General features: G+C 43.4%; 2 protein-coding genes across 3 annotated transcripts in view; one reads left to right on the top strand and one right to left on the bottom strand.

Moving 5' to 3' along the window:
* The window catches only part of LOC309336092 (uncharacterized protein), a 378,925-nt gene that overhangs the window by 318,528 nt on the left and 39,750 nt on the right, over window positions 1-20,647 (bottom strand). The window lies entirely within an intron of this gene.
* GLRA1 (glycine receptor alpha 1) overlaps window positions 1-20,647 on the top strand; it is an 89,973-nt gene that overhangs the window by 65,357 nt on the left and 3,969 nt on the right. For both annotated transcript variants that reach the window (XM_081851552.1, XM_081851551.1), the window contains exons 5-8: window positions 3,780-3,862; window positions 5,226-5,363; window positions 7,995-8,209; window positions 14,177-14,323. In XM_081851552.1, the coding sequence (XP_081707678.1) occupies window positions 3,780-3,862; window positions 5,226-5,363; window positions 7,995-8,209; window positions 14,177-14,323 (583 nt within the window). The remainder of the gene's footprint in view (window positions 1-3,779; window positions 3,863-5,225; window positions 5,364-7,994; window positions 8,210-14,176; window positions 14,324-20,647) is intronic.

Below are 20,647 nucleotides of genomic sequence, written 5' to 3'. Positions count from 1 at the left end.
GTCCAGCAGGCACCAAGGTTTGTTCCTATATCAGAAGGGCAAACAATAGGGCCAGTGTGCCAGGGGCTGCACTAAACTTTTCCACTATCTTAGATTTCTTTAACATATGACACATTAGTCAGACTAGGCATGGTGCCTCTTAGATTCTATAGAAAAAAACACATGCAGCAATATCCCATGAATATCTATTCCAACAAAAATCCCACCAAAGTAGGTTTGTGTAGAAGGGATGGGGCGCCATTTTCAAGCCAGGAGCTGTGCTTCCTAGTAGAAAGAGCTCAGGGGTTGCATTCAAGATGTGCATGGAGTGAGAGCCAAAAGAAGGCACACAATTACATACACATATACACCCGCACAAAACTATTTGCCATGTAAACAGATACACTGAAGCTTTCCTTTTCGTTTTCTCCGTAGCCTTTTCCCCTCTCCCCCAAGATTTGTGAATGTTGGTGGGCAGGAGATGCTCTCTAGCACCCTTTATATCTCCTGACTGTGCAAAATGCAAAAAGCAACTCAGTAATCTCAAGTAGAATCCACCAAATAAGCTCAACACACGGGGAAACTGCAAGGCCTGCCATACAACTGTTTCAAACCTCAACTTTCAAAATGCATGTGCATCCCAAAAACTACATGCAGGCAATTGCAAAATTCATATATGACTTTTTGAGTATTTGTAAGGAACGCATCTGCTTCTCTGCCAAGACACTTCCCCCTCTGCCTTGATCTTCTTGCGGACAAAGGAACTGCAATTGCACACTTTGACCTTTGACCTCTCAGCTGCTCCCTGCCAGACAGCTGATGGTCAGGAGGGGACACAGAAGGCCAATCACAGCCTGGAGCAGGTTTCCCACCCTTGGTGTGTAAACTTCTGCCATATTCAGGATCACTTTATTGTGATTCATTGTGCCTGATTCACTGCTACAAAATCCTGAGTACAGTGGTATCTCGGGTTACAAACACTTTGGGTTACAAACGCTTTGGGTTACAAACACTTTGGGTTACAAACTCCGCTAATCTGGAAGTAGTACCTCGGGTCGAGAACTTTGCCCCAGGGTGAGAACGGAAATCGTGCGGTAGCAGGCCCCATTAGCAAAAGTGCGCCTCAGGTTAAGAACTGTTTCGGGTTAAGAATGGACCTCTGGAACAAAGTAAGTTCATAAGCCGAGGTACCACTGTACGTAGTCTTGCTTTGCAAAATGGCAATACCTCAGTGGACCACAGAGATTCTAGAAAAAAATTCTAGAGAACAGGCGACAGACATTAGTGCTGCCCTTTGCAGCAGCACTTCTTTGAAAATTTGGTACAATTTGAGAATATATAAGGGGATTCTCCGCACGCTGGTATATTACAGTTTGAAAGATGTTCCAGCTCAGTCTCCTTTGCTTGGAGGAGAATGAAAATTATTTCGAGAGAGGGCAAATCACACAGTAGAACCAGATAGATCTGGCTTTCCCCCCACCATTTCTCAACACAGTTATTTCTGGGTCATTGGATTTCAGATTAATGCTATGTGAACTGAGATAACCGCACTGATTTCAACTTGGAAATAATCCATTCTAGCCACCTCCGAACCTCCCTTCCCGCCGCCTCCCCGCTCTCCTAAAAAGAATGCAATTAAGAATATGCAATTTTCCTGTTAAGTGCAGCCTAATGCTAGAGAGGGAAAGCGCTGACAATAGATTCTAAAGACTACCTTTCTGTGAACTCGTGCAATGTTTGCAAACTCTGGCTCGCTGAAGCCTTGCAGTGCAATCCCAAAATGCACAGGGGCACATCCCACGGGGACACCTGGCTCATGTCGCAGGTGTCGTGCTGGTGTGCCGAGGAACAGAATAAACAGCCAGTGTAGTAATGCAGACAAAAAAGGAAGGAGGGGGGGACCCAGGAGGTGGCTTCAGTTCAAGCAGCAGACAGCAGAGCCGTAGTCCAAGCACGTAGCCCAGCTCTTTGGGAACCTAAAGCTTTAATTCACACAGCTGTTTGAAATGCTTTCCAGCTAACAATAGGTAGGTAATAAAACAACTGCCACCAAAGGTGACCTACCATTTATAGTTCTGTTCGGAGAGGTGAGAGACATGTGTTCTCATACCTCTCGTGTCTGAAAGGTGTACGGAGGAGCAATACTCATGGAGGCTGGTGTTGGGAAAGGTGGAGTCATCTACAGTATGACCTTAGTCATGCCTACTCAGAAGAAAGTCCTATGGAGTCAAGTTGTTGTGTGTGCTAAGTAGAGTATCTTTGGGGGGGAATGAGGTCTGCTCATGTAATGGGACTTGCCCCCCCCCCTTCTTCCTTGCACCCCTGTGCTCCCTAAACAGGATGGGGGATACTGGGAGAGGCTTGCCTGGCGCCTTTGTTCAACACCTTTCGGTGCCAGGCAAAAACATCCCTTTTCTCCCAGGCCTTTGGCTAATTAAATAATCTATGACCTTTTAAACCATGTGTGTGTGTTATTGTTTTTGTTCATTACTATGTTATGTAATTTTATGTTTTTATATTGTAAACTGCCCTGTGATCCTCGAATGAATGGCAGAAAAACAAACAAACAAAAAATATATATTTTTAAACAGGGGCCATTGCAGGGTCTGAAAGGACCCCAATGAGAGGGGGGGCAGCATCTTCCGTAGGACTGTGTTAGCCCTTTTGTTCATCACCGTACATTGAACAGATCAGGGATCAGCTGGGTTGGGTCTCTCCAAGGTCAAACCTATCACTAATTGCCTCATGCCATGTGACAGATTTTGAGAGACAGCGACAGCAGTCTTTCCATCTGCCATTCCTCCTGAGCCCCATAAATCAGAGCTATGGGTGGTATCCAACCCACTCATTCCATCAGCACAAGAGTTCCTGCCGGTTGCAGTAGGGCTTCCCACCCTCCCCACTATGCACTCCCTCAGTCTTTATAGGTTTCCTTAAAAAAACCCCAGAGCACAGGGCACCTGCAAAATGAAGGAAGGGGCAAACCTTCTGTTGTGTAATTTAAAAAATCATTGTGCAGACAGAATGAGTTAGTTGTCGGCTGCCCTATATGTCCCATAGGCCTGTCTGGCATCCCTTAAAAACTCGCCTGCAACCCTTGGGTGCACAGAAGGATGCTATTGCATTGCCAATGTTGTTGTACGATTCAGCTACCAGTCAGCTTCTGCAGAGCAAATGGGGTTGCGGGAGGGAGCACCATACCGTCCTTCGCCTCAGGTAGCAAAATGTTGTGGACCTGACCTGGTCTCTCTCTGATGCAATTACCTGCAAGTGTTCCTGTTATTGCAGCTGTTGTTGGGGAAAATGGTCCAATCTGATTCTGACACTGGTAGCTTTCACTGTTTCTCTTGCTACAGAACATGTAGGAACATTTTCTCCTCACCTGATAGCTGTGTCCTCAGCATACGTGATCATCAGCCTTGGCACAATATACCCTATGGTGATGGAGCATTTCAAACTGCTGGTTGAGGGAGTTTAATGTTTTAAAGCTACCCCTGCCCCTGCCCCCCACAAAAAAATAGTTAATTGAATTTACATAGCCAGGGTTCCTCTGAATGTTCTGCTTTTTTATATGTGGAGATATCTATGTTGGGGAGCATAAATATTAAGCAGCGTTAATGTTTTGAGCATGGCCCTATTTCCAGAAGTCAGGGGGTTGTGCTCTCTGTATCTCCCTCCCCTGCCCGTAGGCCTGAGGGTGACCCCTGCTCACCTCAGTTGTCACCCCAATGACTTTAGTGCAACTTGCTTGTCACATCAGCTTGAAGCATCTCGAATCACTGTCTCTGTTCCTTTCACAGGATCACCTTGACTCTGGCTTGTCCCATGGATCTGAAGAACTTCCCCATGGACGTCCAGACATGTATTATGCAGTTGGAGAGCTGTGAGTCTTGAAGGTTTCCCCTCTAAAAATAGCTGCCATTCTGCACACAGACTTCCACTGCATCATCTGTTCAGCTCTTAGCCGAATCCTCCAATTATGAAAGAGAAACCGGAGGGAAGAAGGAAGAGATGAAGCATTGGGACAGACTGTGTTGTCATGTGCAAGTTTTCATGCTTCTCTGATCACACTCCCTGCCAGTGTTCAAGCCGTCCAGCTTAAATTTAGCTTGCTTCAACAGATTCTCAGTGGAGAATACTCTGGGGTAGAGGGCAACATCAAAAATCCTTTGTCTGGAGAAGACTGTGTGATACAATACTCGCTCAATATTTATCAGCCTTTGTTCTCTGTCCTTCATTCCTGTTGAGTCCATTTAAGGGCACTATCTTCACCAGCCAGGTGTCCTCCAGATGGTATTGGACAGCAACTCCTATGAGGCTGATGGGAGTTGTAGTCCAGCTATATCTGGGTGGCACCAGGTTGATGAAGGCTTTTGCGTTGAATGCTCTGCTGTCAACAAACATGGCTGCCATGTGCCTCGTTCCCTGGTGTCTGCCTGATGTCTAATAGAACTCTTGGTTCTGTGGTGTTTCCCATTTCTTCACCCCTGCTCCACATCACTAGCTGCCAGTGGTGGAGCCCAGATAAAGCAGAATGTTGTGATGACACATCACAAGGCATGTAGGTTTCAGATAAGGGGAGGAGAAAACTAAATGAGCAGCGGCCACTCTAAGTAGCAGTTCTGCATTTACCCTTAGCATCTAGTTTTGACCCTCCTGTAAATTGTGAACTATCTGACTGTGAGCAGCATCCGTTATATGTATCTTGCTGTTAAGAGACAAAAGGTTTGTACTACAGTCGTACCTTGGTTCTCGAATGGCTTAGTTGCCGAACACATCGGCTTCCGAGCACCGCAAATCCAGAAGTAAGTATTCCGGTTTGTGAATGTTTTTGGAAGCTGAATGTCTGACACGGCTTCCGATTGAGTGCAGGAAGCTCCTGCAGCCATTTGGAAGCCATGCCTTGGTTTTCGAACGGTTTCAGGAGTCGAACGGACTCCCAGAACAGATTAAGTTTGAGAACCAATGTACCACTGTACTAGATGTCAGTTGGTCATCTGAATTTTACCTTAAGCCCCCGTTGCCATTTCGCCCTGTGTACACTTCTTTTTATATGTCTTTAAACTAATCCACGCGTGCAAATGTGTGCACCCAACATCCCTTCCACAGTGAACCTATTCAGAGTTCGGAAACACACCTAACTCAAAGCAGCTTTGGGGCTATTATTTCTTGGCCCCTCCAAGCATTTGAATCCAGTGCAAATCACAGCTCATGCTAAAATGTTTTGTTTTTCCCTCTGTTTATAGTTGGCTACACAATGAACGATCTGATATTTGAGTGGCAAGAGAAAGGAGCTGTGCAGGTTGCTGATGATTTAACCCTGCCTCAGTTCATCCTAAAGGAAGAAAAGGACTTGCGCTACTGCACGAAGCATTACAATACAGGTCAGTGGTGGACTTGCACTTCTTGCATTACCATGCTAAGCATTATAATGCAAGTCAGTGATGGCCGATATATGCCAAATGTTCCTCCCTAGAAATAGTCAACTGATGAGATTCTGGCTCCACACATTTTGTTCAGTACTTCTCTTTAGTGATAACCACCAACCACTCCACTCGTTCAACAAGCCAGCTAATCGATAGTGTGTTAGCAAAGTTGCTACATCAGACCAAAATGTTATTTACAGCAGCTTCTTGTGTTTGGAACACTCTAAAGGCAGAACTAGATATTACAAGAGACGTGGAACTCCCTCCCTCCTTCCTAGTAAAGGGACAAGATCCCATCACTAGGCATCATTTTCTGTTGTATCACATGTTCTTTGCATGCTGCTCTGGTTCTGTTCCACTGCAGCTCATCTTCTGCTAAAAGCCCTGTTTTTGGCACACTGTCTGCTGTGGCAAAAATGATATAATTGACACAATTAATTAAGTCAATTGCTTAAGTCACATTGTCATTCTGTTGTTCCACGCCATTCATTTCAGTGCAAAGAAAATGCAATGCAAATGGCAGGGGTGGGGAACCCTAGTTAATTACATGTTGGTTGCAACTTGAAAGCATGAACAACATTGCATTTGCTGGATTGATTTCCAGTCTGAATATGGGATGAGTAAGTGAACATTGATGATTTCCAACCTTGTTTCTGTTTTCACTAGAATTCTCCAACACCCGTAGTCATCACATTGTTAGTTTCCACACCCTCACTGCAACCTACGATGTTAGGCAAGGGTGAGGTAATACACAGTGGTCTCATACCAATCCCTTTATTATACAGAATGGTACTGGGAATCCAGGAAAAATTGCTACAGCAACTCTCTGGTTCTTGTTACATATAGATAATCACAGTTCTGGAGCTTGAGTCCCATATAATTGGGAACAGAGCATGCAGTAAGTTCAGATAAAAAGGAGACTTAGGCTGCAAGCCTAACCCTGTCTACTCAGAAGTAAGTCCTATTAAAATCAGGGGGACTCACTAGCAGGTAAGGATTGCAGCTTTAGCTAGTGTGTTTGTGTAGCAAAACAACAAATGAAAACACTGGATACATTTGTAAATGCTCAAAATTTTATTTAAAATTTTATTTAAAATTTTATTTAAAATTTTGAGAGCCGTTCTGTGGTTTACGGCAATTTTTTTAAAAAAAATCAACTCGCTTTGCAGTTAAAGTAGAAATGGTAGAAACACTGCAAAAATTAGGGGATCTCAGTTGTGACAAGAAAAATGTCAGCAAAAAAAAACCCTTAATTTTTCAGGAAGAAAATATATTGCCTATGACATTAACATTTTTTTACTAATTCTAGAATGTCTTGGGTGATATCCAACTAAATAATACTCAGAGTAGACCCATCAAAATGTATGGACTTGTCAATTGATTTCATTGGGTTTAGACAGTGGCAGGACCTTTACATGCAAATATGATCCACAACTAGTTGTTTTCCCAAATGCATGCCTTTGCAGCTGGAGCTCAGGAAAGGATTTATTTATTTTATTCGAAACAACATATCGCACCTTTTCTGAAAGAATACAGCACCCAAGGCATATACCAAAAAATACAGCGAACATTCGCATTATTCTTACTATAATCTTCCGAGCGAGTTGTACTAAGTGAGTCACGTTCCTCAATTTCTATGAGTTTACACTAAGCAGAACTATCATTAGATGCAACCCCTTAAGTTTTCTGTACTGTTTTAAAAGTAGGGTCTTCCAACACTTGACAGTTCATACAATCTGCAGGTAAATCTCTGAAAGGTTTTGTAAACAAGCGCTCTCTGTATATGTGGGATGCCTCTAATTTGGGAGATGGAGCATGCAGTTTCAATAATTCCTTCAATTCAGACATATGCAGGTTGAAGAACACACATCTATCCACACAGGTGGGTTGCAGTTTAGTATTCCTGATAGGAAACTGCTAAATACTTGTTGCTCTGTTGTTTGAAAGGGCAAAGAAACCAGGAAGCAAGTGAGAGCTTATGCCTACTTTGCTCTGGGAACTGACTGCCCAACACAATTTCCCAACATTGGCACTAACTAGGATGTTGCACATCTTTCCCTCTTGGGGAAAGTGTCACCTGTGAAACAGCCCTGAAATTGTGCCCAGGGCTGAATCTACATGATAGATATAGATAGATAGATGATAGATAGATAGATAGATGATAGTTAGATAGATAGATAGATGATAGATAGATAGATAGATAGATAGATAGATAGATAGATAGATGATAGATAGATAGATAGATAGATAGATAGATAGATAGATAGATAGATGATAGATAGATACACACACACACACACACACACACACACCATATATAAAAAACCGCTGTGAAAATGTTTTTTTAAAAAAAAAAAAGTTGTAAAATATATCTGGAATTTGCCATTAGCTCATCAGCACCATCTAGTGTCACATTTGTCTATAGTGCACTTAAAACATTATATTTGCAGCTGTATAGCTGAATCCCAGGCCTGGGTAGGAAATGGTTATTTGAGCAGGTGACCTCTTGCTTAAAAATGCTTCCTATCAAGACTCTCACATGCACCTGCTGGTCCCCATTAGGCTAACCTTTTCCTGGTTCATTCCTAGGCAAGTTCACCTGCATAGAAGCTCGTTTCCACTTGGAGCGGCAGATGGGCTACTACCTGATCCAGATGTACATCCCCAGTCTGCTGATTGTAATTCTCTCCTGGATCTCCTTCTGGATCAACATGGATGCTGCGCCTGCCCGAGTTGGTCTGGGCATCACTACTGTGCTCACTATGACCACGCAGAGCTCTGGTTCCCGAGCATCTTTGCCCAAGGTAAAATGTCCTCTTTGAAGCAGGTAATTCAGAAATCTCTGTGGGAGCAGGCAGAGCTCAGTTAGGGCATCTCTAGTTTTAAAAGATTGGGTTGCAGGTGGTGCGAAACGCTTCTGCTGCTGCCAGTCAAAGTAGGACATACTGGGCTGAATGGGCAAATATTCCAATCGTCTAAACCACAGAGCCTAGGGCTTGTCGATCAAAGGTCAGTGGTTTGAATCCCCGCAACAGGGTGAACTCCCATTGCTCGGTCCCAGCTCCTGCCAACCTAGCAGTTTGAAAGCACGTCAAAGTGCAAGTAGATAAATAGATACCACTCCGGTGGAAAGGTTTCCGTGTGGTGCTCTGGTTCGCCAGAAGCAGCTTAGTCATGCTGGCCACATGACCCAGAAGCTGTCTGTGGACAAACACCAGTTCCCTCGGCCAGTAAAGTGAGATGAGCACCGCAACCCCAGAATTGTCCGCGACTGGACTTAACAGTCAGGGGTCCCTTTACCTTTACCTTTATGTTCCTAAGTAGATTTTTGCAGCTAAAGCCTTTCAAAACACCAGCTTGGCATATTCCTCAGCTGTTTCCCATATTCCCCACCCCAAACCCCTAGCATATATAATTGGGGGATCCCTTTCACTTTCTTTAGTAAGCTTCCAAATGGGTAATTACTTCACCGGAAGATAAAGCGTTTAACACCAGTTAAATTAAACCAAATCAGTAGTGAAATAGTGGGTCTGTACTGGCATTGTATCTCTCCAGGAGCAGATTATTTCCATATGCAGTGAAACAATGGCAAAATCCATCAGTTTTCGAATGATGTCGCAAAGGTTATTTTTTTAAGGGTATTTTGTGTATTACCTGTCTCTCCAGTAAGTTTTTGATAATATAATGAAGATGTTGTCCCTGGAAACTACCAAGAACAGGTTAATAATATGATAATTGCAGCATGAATTGTGACTGCAAATAAATGGGAAAAACAGAGAAGATCCTCAGATAGAGAATCAGCTAAAAAGACCATGGAATACTTAAGCAGTGGTACTTATGCATTTAATTAGATTCAGAGTAGGTAAGGAACAAGAAAATTAAATTATTATTTTTTGAAAGCTGTATATTTAAAATATATACATTTGTAGAATACCCACTTTAATAAGATTATGCCAGAAGATTTACTCTAGTCCTAGAAGAATATATATATATTAATGACTTTAAATTTAGTGATTAACACATTATATATTGGTTATCACCATTTCATGGTCTTGTTTTCTCCCCTCTTAAGCTGTCCTTATAAATTGCAGCTTGTGAATTAACTGTCAAAAATTATTAGTATGGATTAATTAATTAATGGTAATCATAATAATAAAAAGAAGACATTAAAGCAGAACTAATTTAACTCTTGTTGACAGTAGCCAGCCAGGTAATAGCTACAGTTCACGTTTAAGGGATCCTATTGAAAGTATCATTTCTTAGGGCTGAGCTAAGCCTTGCTTGCAAATGCATGTAATAAAACCTGTTTGAAAGAAAAGCTGATCTGGGGAGAGAATCATTTTGGGTGGAGAAATTGAGACTGATGGGCTTAACCTAACTGTCCCCCCTGCCAGTCTGCATGCTGCTTTCTCTCGTTGCACAATACACCCACAAGTGTTCCAAATGCATCTTTACCTTCCTAGGTGTGAAATTCTGTGGGGAGGAAAGCAGCTGGTGGAAGGGGGGGCAATTTAGAGCAGAGAAATTATCAGAGCAGGATTATGTACTCCCTCCTCTTTGGCTTCTCTGATCCAAATCATCCCCTTCTGAAGTGTCTTTTCTTTTTCTTTCAAGAAAAAAAAAGTCCGTTGGGATTTGCTTCACCCAAATATGTGTAGTGATCAAATGAGCTGAGATGAAGCACCTTGACATTAAGTTATCCCCTTACAGTGACTGAGTTACAGGGTAAAGTGAAGAGTGATCAGAGAAGTAACTGTCAGGAGCTCATCTTACTCTCGAGTAGGACCCTGGTAGAGACACATGCCAGACTGGCACGTTCTCTCCCTCCTGGTCATTCATTTGGGAGCTTCAAAAGCTTTCTTCAACCGGAACATCACAGCGACCGATGCCAACAGACATCGGCACACTTAGGGATCCGCAGAGTCTTCACAGCTTGCGTAACAGACCTCAGCAACTCAGCATTTTGGCTAATCTGCTTTATTTACATATAAACACACACGGAGCACTGCAACATGGCTCCCTCTCTCTCTAGCATCAGACAGCAGAGAGAAAGAACAAAGGATAATAGTCCCACTTCACAGAACATAGTAACACAAAATTCCTGTCTCCGTCACTTCCCACTTTGTGGAGTCAAAACATACACCATCATATGACAGACAAAAATCGCATGACTGCAATCATGGAGCAGGAATTCCAACAGTAACATTCAGCATGGGACTTTTAATTCCAATTGCTTTAAGGGAATATATATAAGATCACTGAAGTTGACTGGGTTTGTCCATTCCCTTGCTAGGGAAACCATCTGGAGAACGAAAGAAAAAACCCACACAGTCATCTGAGTTTCCTAGAGAAATAAAGACAATCATTTACATAGACACAAAATACATTTTTAAAAAATCAAAGAGAAATGGCTCGATTGACAAATAGGTTAAGGGGAAATACAAAACATTCATTTACTCAAAAATGGGATATGTTTAAGAAATACTTACAAAAATATAATAACGATATAATGTCTATGGCAGCATTTGAATGACCCTTGTGTAAATCAAATATTAATAAATAAGGAAAAATGGTCCGATATAAGAAAGTATTAGAAAATATATTAAGAGTAAGGTAATAAGTATAAGTACATTCAATATTGTAAATGTTATGTACATCGGGAAATGACGGGAAGCCTATTTTAATATGGTTTAGTTTACTTGATTCTATTTTGGTTTATTTTTGTTTGGTTAGAAAATATAAGGAAAGAGCACATAAGTTTAAATTAATATTTAACGGTGAAATTATTTAAGATTATTATTATCACTATTACCTTTTCTTTGTACATGTGTTTAAGAACGTGTATGATATCCATGGATTTCAATAAAGATATTTTTTTTAAAAAAGGAAGATGCATCAACCACACCATCTTCTCAAGGAAAGTTATGCTTCTCTCATGAGAAATTTCACCATCATTATAGGCTTGAGATTCTAGCCTCCTATTAAATTCCTGCTTCCACCCAGACATAAATGACTGTCTGGCTCATTGTTTATTATCTATTTAGTGCCATCCATCATCTCCCAAGACAAATTTAGGAAACACCAGCACGATCCCCTATAGCTTCACTTCCTTTTGACCCCTAGTTCAGTAAAGAAGGGCAGACAGGCTATTACAATCTATGAATACCCCATGGTTTAAAGATTGGATAAAAGATCAAATCTTTTCAATAGGCTCAACAGCATATGAGCCATGTAAGACCACCGTGATGTACAATATAGCATGTACAAATCAGTCGCTCTCTTTCAGCCAGGACTGATGAGAGAAGAACAATTGAAGGACATAACACTGGTAGCTCAGCAGTAGCAGAAGAGCATCAGTATTGCATGCAGAAGATCCCAGGTTTGATACTTGGCATCTCCTGGGAATGTCCACTGTCCGAAACTCTGGAGAGATGCAGTCATTGTGGGCAGTACTGATCTTGGAGGGGCAAATGGTTGGGCCCCATACAAGGCAAGTTAAAAAGTCAAGGGAAGCATTTGCTCTGTTGTTGCATATTTAAAAAAGCAGAACCCAGCATATGCAGAGAAAATAGGCAACAAAATTACAAATGGAAATTTCTGGGGAAGAATGGAATTATTCATGGGGGAAACTTGATAAATATACAGTAGCTTCTGTGTTGCAGGAAAATTGTGATGCTTCAGTGGCAAAGCATCTACTCTATATGCAACAGGCCTGCGGTTCAGACCCCAGCATCTCTGGCATAGTTCTGGGAATGTCACTACTCTGAAACAACCTGAGCTAAATGGACCAGTTGTCCAACTCAGTACAGTGGTACCTCTGGTTGCGAATGGGATCCATTCCGGAGGCCTGTTCACATGAAAAGCCTGCAACCTGAAGCACTGTATGTGCAAACTCATTCGCTCTCTGTCAAAGGGGAAGAGGGGACTTTGCCCATTGTGCATGGATGTGTGTGTGTGCTAGGAGACTGCAAGCAAAGGTCAAAAGTTATCCATTCTGTTTGGGTAGAAAGATTGTGTTTAGACCCTGAGATATTTGTCTCACCAATATTAAAAGGGATAGTGCCTAAAGTGAATGTGGGGAACCATTAGCCTCCACAGGTGTTGCTGAACTACAACTCCCATCAGCCTCAGGAAGAAAGGCCAATGGCCAGAGCTAATGGGAGTTGTGGTTCAGCAACAACTGGTGGGTCAAAGGTTCCCCACACCTGATCCAAAGAAAAGGACAGAATCTTGTTCTATAAGACAGTGAGATAAAGGGACTGTAAATACTGGAGGATTTCTCAAATGCCTGAAGAATGGTGTGTAAGACAGTAGGATACAGCTGTCTTAAGTAAACTAAGACAGGTATTCTGGGTGAAATGGGGTATGAGATGAAAATCTCTTTGAAATGCATGGGGCAAGTTATTGTAAGACAAAATACAGGAGTGGGAAGTCCATTTCCATTGACATATTAAGAGTGTGTGTGTGTGTGTGTGTGTGTATGTGTGTGTGTGTGTGTCCAGGCTTTATATTATGTACCAACCAAATACAGTGGTACCTCGGTTTAAGAACAGTCCTGTTTATGAACGATTCAGTTTACAAACTCTACAAAACTGAAGGTAGTGTCCTGTGTTGAGAACTTTACCTTAGTCTAAGAATGGAATCTGAACGGTGGAAGGGTACCGGTGGTGGGAGGCCTCATTAGGGAAAGCACACTCTGGTAAATAAATAAATACATTATAGAGCCACCCATCTAGCACTGCATGAAGAAGATGGATCTCTGCCCTGTGGGATTGACAATACACAAAACAGGCCCACCAAGGGAGATAGTAGAGGAAAGGCAGGGTAGTGGAACAAGGAGGAGACATGGGAAGAATCTTTGGCTATTTCAATATCTGTGACTGGTTACACAAGTTGCCAGTCTGTATGCATGGTTGAGTTGTTACAAATTAGGATCCTAATAAGCAGGTAAAGGGCTTTAAAGAGAGCCAGTGTGGTGTAGTGGTTAAGAGCGGTAGACACGTAATCTGGGGAACCGGGTTCGCATCTCCGCTCCTCCACATGCAGCTGCTGGGTGACCTTGGGCCAGTCACACTTCTCTGAAGTCTCTCAGCCCCACTCACCTCACAGAGTGTTTGTTGTGGGGGAGGAAGGGAAAGGAGAATGTTAGCCACTTTGAGACTCCTTAAGGGGAGTGAAAGGCGGGATATCAAATCCAAACTCTTCTTCTTCTTCTTCTTTAACCCATTACTCCTCCCTATGGACCTGATCCAGATTGTAGGAGGGCATGCCTGCAATTTGCATAGGGGGAGGAGTTTCCAGAAAAGCAAATGTGGCAGGGGGGGGTCCAATGCAAATTGCAGGTGTGCTGAACAGGAGCAAGAGAGGTCTGCATTATGGAAGGTCTTGAAAGATTAAAGCCCCCAACCCATTCCTTCGACTAGAGACTCAATCCAGATTCACCTCCCCCACAAAAAATACTGAATATTAGTGATTAAAAAAAAAACACCTCTTCCTACACTTAAAGGCAAAGCTATGTGGTTAGCAGAATGTGTAGCTTGGCCTTTAGTTGTACTAGGGAATGGCTACAGGGGGAAATGAATCAACAAATATAGGGAAAGTTGGAAGTGGTTGGGCATTTATGCTAGCATTGGCCCTCCCTCAAGCAGAGAGCGACGCAACTGAACCACCCCAGCTGGCTAACTTGGAGCAGACTTTGCTAGGCTTGCTGGTCTACCTGGCTGGAGAGCGCCTGGCTCCAGTTGCCAACCTCATCCTCTCTTCTCCCCCAGGTGTCCTACGTGAAGGCCATTGATATATGGATGGCTGTGTGCTTGCTGTTTGTCTTCTCGGCTCTGCTGGAGTACGCCGCTGTCAACTTTGTGTCCCGGCAGCACAAGGAACTGCTCAGGTTTAGAAGGAGAAGGCGGCACCATAAGGTAAGCGATACGCGAGCCGACGCAGCCGTGTAGAAGAGCACAGCTGAAATGGACGGGTCCTGGGGCAAGGCTGGCCTGATCGAGAATGGACACTGGAGACCATTTCATTTGGGCAGGCAAGATTGGAGCACGTCGGCGATGAGCCAATAAGACGAGCCCGGCAGCCATATTTGAAAGGGAGATTTGCGTATCGTTTGGAAGGGGCCAGGACCTACAGCCAATCAATGCTCTCTGGTGCATGGTGGGCAGATGTAGTCATCTATTTCACTCCATCTCCCATCAGTTCCAGCCAACATGGCCAAAGATGGCAGAAGCTGTAGCCCAAAGACATCTGGGTGGCCCTGGTTTGCAGGCAAACACCTTCCCTTCAAATGCTGTGCTGCTCGCCAAAGGTCACCGTTATTGGAATTATAAAGCTGCCCACTGTGTAAAGGGTGAAACCTGGCCCATAATTAAGGTGGCTTGGGAGAAGCATTTGAGAATGGATGGGAAACTACCAAAACAGAAGGCCAGTGCAGGAGCTGCTTCTCTGACATTCAGCTTGCTCTCCCAGTTTTGCAAAAAGTTAACTCTACCGATTCAAAGAGCCTGTGCCTGTAACTGCATCTCTCCCGGTCATGCTGTCTGCATTGCTTCACATGCTGCGATATCATTCATGGGTCCATGCTGCTTTCTTTAGCTGGGTTGGGAGGCGAGGAATGGTCTCAGAACTGCACTGCTGAAGTAGCCAGTTTTCCATATAAAGGTAAGTAGAACAAACTCTCTCACCAGTCAAGCTCCCTGTTGGGTTTGCCGAATGATAGAATCATAGAGTTGGGGGGAACCCCCAAGGGTCATCCAGTCCAACCCCTTGCAGTCCAGGGATCTCAACTGAAGCATCCAGAACAGATGACCAGCCAACCTCTGCTTCAAAACCTCCAAGGAAGGAGGGTTTTTAAGCAGAGGTTGACTGGCCATCTGTAATGATGCTAAGCTGTATGGATGCGCTTTGTCAGTGACTGGCCTCAAGCTGAGTAAGGTGAACTTGGTAGGCCTCCTTGTGCCTCCCCAACTCTGAACCTACTCCAAAGAAATGTTTTGATGGGGCAAGACATATATGAGACAAAAACAGCAAGTGGAGACTACAGCAGAACGTTGCAGTATATCCCCCAGCCCTTAGCATGCTCTAGTTCTACGCCAGTGTGGTGTAGTGGTTAAGAGCGATAGACTCGTAATCTGGGGAACCGGGTTTGCGTCTTGGCTCCTCCACATGCAGCTGCTGGGTGACCTTGGGCTAGTCACGCTTCTCTGACGTCTCTCAGCCCCACTCACCCCCCAGAGTGTTTGTTGTGGGGGAGGAAGGGAAAGGAGATTGTTAGCCGCTTTGAGACTCCTTAGGGGAGTGATAAAGCAGGATATCAAATCCAAACTCTTCTTGTTCAGGTTTCCAACCAGCTTGAAACAGGTGCTTTGTAGTCTTGTTCAGGCTTTACCAGAGAGGGCTGCAGGGGAGGTAAATGAAAAAGGATTGGATTTAGACCTCCTCTTTGGGCTTCATAGAAGCTAGAGCTGTGCGCAGAGCTTCCTCTTTATATTGTCATTAGCCCTTGGGCTCCGGTAACTTGCAAAGTATTTTGCAGGAGACAGCTTGTGGGAAAGGGTTGTAACTCAGTAGCAGAGCACCTGATTTACACAGAGACGATTCAGTCCCCAGCATCTGTAAGTAGGGCCTGGAACATTCCCTGCCTGAAATTCCACAGAACTGCTCCTAGGCAGTGCAGATACTAGTGAGCTAGCTAGGGGCTCTGGTGGATTGAGCGGAGGAAACCAAGAGTGGGTTCAACAATCAAGAAGCCAGTTTCTGCACCCACTGTAGAGAGAAGTGGGGGGGGGGGGCCAGATGGGCTTATCAACCTGGGAAAGTAGCCCATCTGGAATAAGGAAAACTCTGATCCTAAATCTCTGCTGCCTTGTGTCTATACTCATTCATGAGAAAGGCTTCTGGAGTAAACCCCAGGGGGAAATCCATACCCGTTGTCTTTTGGGACATCTTTGGAAGAAGAGAAGACTATGGAGTAAACCCTACACAAATCTGGAGTATAGTCCCTAAGACTGTTGGATGGTGCCAAATATATTGCTCTGCTTTCCTTTGGTCCACATCAGTGAAGCCGAGAGAGGGTTCTTGTTGTCTGGGCAGCCCAGGACCTCCATACACACTGCCCATGTTTGCACCCTGGAGAGGTCACTTTAGTGCTGCTAACACAGCAAAAGCAACACAGGAGGCAGCAGTTATGAGTTACCAGTCTCTGCAGCTACAGCAGACGCTGTGATTCTCTAGTTGTTTTTCTTTCTCCTGGAGGCACACTCTATCGTCTCAAGGCAGATGGACGCCAACACTGGACCAAGGGTGTGACTCTCAGCATAAGGCAGCTTCTTGACGTGTTCCTGCTACCACTCCAGCCATTTGCTGTTTGTTTGTTTGTTTGTTTGTTTGTTTGTTTGATTGATTGTTTGCCTGCCTCACTCATGGTGGGTTTGTGAGGCTGACTTCATAACAGCCGAAAGCAAATGGAGAAGAGGGAATAAATAGCCCACTGAGCAGCTGGAAAAGAGTGGCAATCTACTATTTGGCCACAAAAATTCTGTGAAGGTACTTTGCTTCTTCTTTTTTCTGGTGGCCTGTCGCCTTTCTGCAGAGGGAGAAAGGTTGGCTGGAACTGCAAAAGAAAAAGAAAAGAAAGAGGCTAGCCTGAAAATGATACTGAGAAATAAAGGGAACTTGTAATGAAACGGAAAGTTGAACAATGTTATTTTTCTGGTAAGGCAACATCTCTCAAATATAATTCAACCATTCTTCTTCCTCAGGGAATATTTCAATCAAAATGCACAGGGACAATTAATTTGAGTTATCATTTCATTAAAGTTCTGTTACCTTTCATTACCATCTTGAGGCTTGCCTCTTTTCTTTTCTTTTCTTTTCTTTTCTTTTCTTCCTCCCTCCCTCTCTCTCTTCCTTTTTCTTTCTCTCTTTCTTCTTTCTGAATAAGGTGTAGATTTAATATCAGTCTGTACACTTAGTCTCCTGAATCTTATGCCAGAACACTGGACATGGCGGGCAGGCAGGGGGGCGAGAGAGGGAGCAGTTGTACCAGATCTCCTGGCTGCTTTTTCTTTGAAAAATATCAAAACTGGCTAGTGGGATGACTAGGTGCGTGGGAGTTTAATATTACAATGGGCTTCAGTTTTACCTTCCCAAATGTAAATATACCCACCGTTTCCACATAGACTTTTCTAAGTCCTTAGAGCTGAGCTTCTACCCCCGTGAGTTTCAGAAGTCTATCTTTGTGGTATAGCTAAAATGCAGAATGTGACTCTTGGGATACAGATAAGTTTCTTGCTTCGCATTGCTGCCACCTGCTGGCCAGAGCAAGATTTTATTCTTTTTTATTATTATTTTTAAAATAGAAAGATAGGCAGACAGCACATTTTTTTAAAAAAAACACCTTTGAAAAGCCCCTGTCATCTTGAGGTTAAAAGACTGCCTCCCGTCCCAATTCTTAACTCGCCCCTTCTCTTTTAACTGGGTGGTAATTTTCAACGCTTCATCTATCACGTAAATTAAAATAGCAAATTCCATTTAATAACTTGATAACCCACATTTGCCTGTGTCACCACAATCTAAATCTGCCTATTAAATAAATTGGAATCTCTTTTTATAGTTTAGTGCCAAAACTGTAGAAATAATAGTTCTATGAACTCCTGACTTCCTTTTATCTTGGTTCTAATTGAGGACAAATATTATGCATGCATGGAAATTCCCCGGGGGGGGGGTAGCATAGAGATCTATTAAAGTACTTGAAAGCAGGCAGCACCTACACGCAGTGTAGAACACTGGCTAGCACTGAGAGCAGCTGTTCTTGGCAGACTGATGCTGTGATCTTTCCTATCTCTCTCCTTTCATCCATTAAACCAGCATAAGATCACCTCCCCTTTTCTATCTTTCCCCAGGAAGAAGGATGAGAGGGGAAGAAAGGGAGGCTTTCTTAGACCCTGGGAATATTTTTTCATCAGGGTACATTCTTTGGACCATCTGGATGTTGAATGCCAGCATGGTTAAACAAGAGGATCAAGGAGGCCACAAAGCACAAGAATGATTCATTTGTGGGGAAAGGAAATCCCCACAAACCTACTAAAACAATAAAAAGTGCCACAAACCTGCAAGCCAAATGCAAAGATACAATGAGCTGGGATAGCTCGGTTGGTAGAGCATGAGACTCTTAATCTCAGGGTCATGGGTTCAAGCCCAATGTTGCGCAAAAAGAGGGTTGGACTAAATGACCTTTGTAGTACCTTCCAAGTCTGTGATTCTAAGGCAAGCCAGTAATAAAATTGTCAATGATATGAAGCTGTTAATGGTTTTTTAAAAATGAAAACAGGAAATGAGCCCAGGAGGGAGCAAAACCTCCAGATAGCAAAGGTGAAAAGACAGGGACATTTCAGAGATTTTCTTCCCCTGCCTAGTGCTGCACATCCATACGGTGTTGGACTTTTTTTTTTTTATCAACTTGCACAGCAGTTCCCTTTGCTTTTGAAACCCACACTTTCCAAAGCACTTTGTGTTATTTCTGCACATGGGAGTGAAGGGGGTCTGGAAAAAGTAAAAAAAAAAAAAACTCAACAGGATAACTCTTTGAATACCACCTTTAGAACATTTCGTAGCTGAGAAAGTGCACAAAAAAAAAAAGAGAAAGTGCACTGGAAACATCAAAACCAGCCTCTTGCATGGTGCCAGTTCAAGGTGTAAAAGGAGACATTGTGAACAGAGAGCAGGTAGCTAAGGAAGAGACCCCACGCTTTTGGTGTTGACTGTAGAAAGCCAGTGCTATCCCCAGGGAGGGAGGGGGAGGAAAGGGAAACAGGGATGATGCGCTTACAGATCCAACCTGTTCCTGAGACTAAACGGTTCCATAGGTAAGTCATATGCCTGGCAGCGAACTCCAGACGAAGCAAAACTTCATTCAGTATTATTTGCTCAGATTTACCAAAGCGCTCTCAACTCCATTCATACTTCCTTGCTGTGAACTTGTGGCGGTACAATTCATCCATACCATGCAAGGCCGCTCTTAAAAGATACTCTGCAAAGAAAGGAAAAGGAAAAGCCATGCATAGGGAACTTGGTCTAAATTAAAGTCCATAGGTTAACTGATGGCAAATTTCACCATACCTTTTCCTCCAACTGCTTCCCAGCATATAACTTGGAAAGGTCCTGCTTCACCCATGATAATGAATGCAGAATCTTAAACTGGATGTCCTACTCTGTGTGTACTGATATTTAAGAAAACTTGAAAAACAGAGGCTTCTATATGCTAATATCTAGGCCAGGAGCTCGTGGAATTGCTAAATGACCTTTGTGTTCAGAGCATCATCACAGCTGCTTCATATTCTGAATTAAAGGCCATCAGTTATTTGGCTTCTTTTCCTGGCCCTGACAAGAATTCTTATTTATTTAATTTACCGTATTGGCCCAAATATAAGCCACTCCCTTAAAATTCCACAGGCACTCACACCCGTTCCATTTCACCAGATATCTCTTTCAGCAGCAATATGATAAAGGCCAGTTTTTGTAATGTCACAAATTTAAGCCGCACTTTAACTTTTAACGGTCGGAGTTTGGGGGGGGGGAGTGAGGATTATATTCAGGCCAATATGGTATTAAATTCGTCTGAGGAGCATAGGGCAGTTTACAGTATAACATATATTCATACATCCTGTAGGTGATGTCTTCTTCTTCTTCTTCTTCTTATTATTATTATTATTATTATTATTATTTTAAAAAACTAACTCTTTCGAAAATAGGCAGGTCAGTCTGAATGTAGCCTTTCTCCAGCTCATAGAAGCATAAAATATTCTTTATTGGGTTCTTAAGTTTAGTGAGGATGCCGTGAGCTCCACTCACATTCCCACAAGCCGGCAGAACCCAGTCCCAGAATCCCTTGCGATGACTGTTCGCCCAGTTTGAGCCTGTAGCTGTGCCTCTATGACCTTGAGAATCTCTGCAAGAGACTGGGGGAGGAAACAGAGTGGAAAGGGAAAGCCCCAAAGGGACAGAGAGGAGCATCGGCCATCAAAACTGATGCTATATGCAAGTATCTTTTAAAGGATGAGCCTTTTCTGCTCAAAGTCCATGTAACTCGGTAGAAATCCACATGGAACCACTTTTGCTATATGAGTTACATGGAGCCCACTCCTTCTGGGCAAGCCAAGAATAAAGAAGGTATGGATGGGGAGGAGGGGCAGAAGCAAAACAGGGGATATCTTGTTGAGGACAAGGAACGGTTCCCGAAG

The sequence above is a fragment of the Podarcis erhardii genome (genome assembly GCF_964252035.2).
Source record: "Podarcis erhardii genome assembly, chromosome: 2".
NCBI classification, from domain to species: Eukaryota; Metazoa; Chordata; class Lepidosauria; order Squamata; family Lacertidae; genus Podarcis; species Podarcis erhardii.
This window is presented reverse-complemented; position numbering and strand designations above follow the sequence as displayed.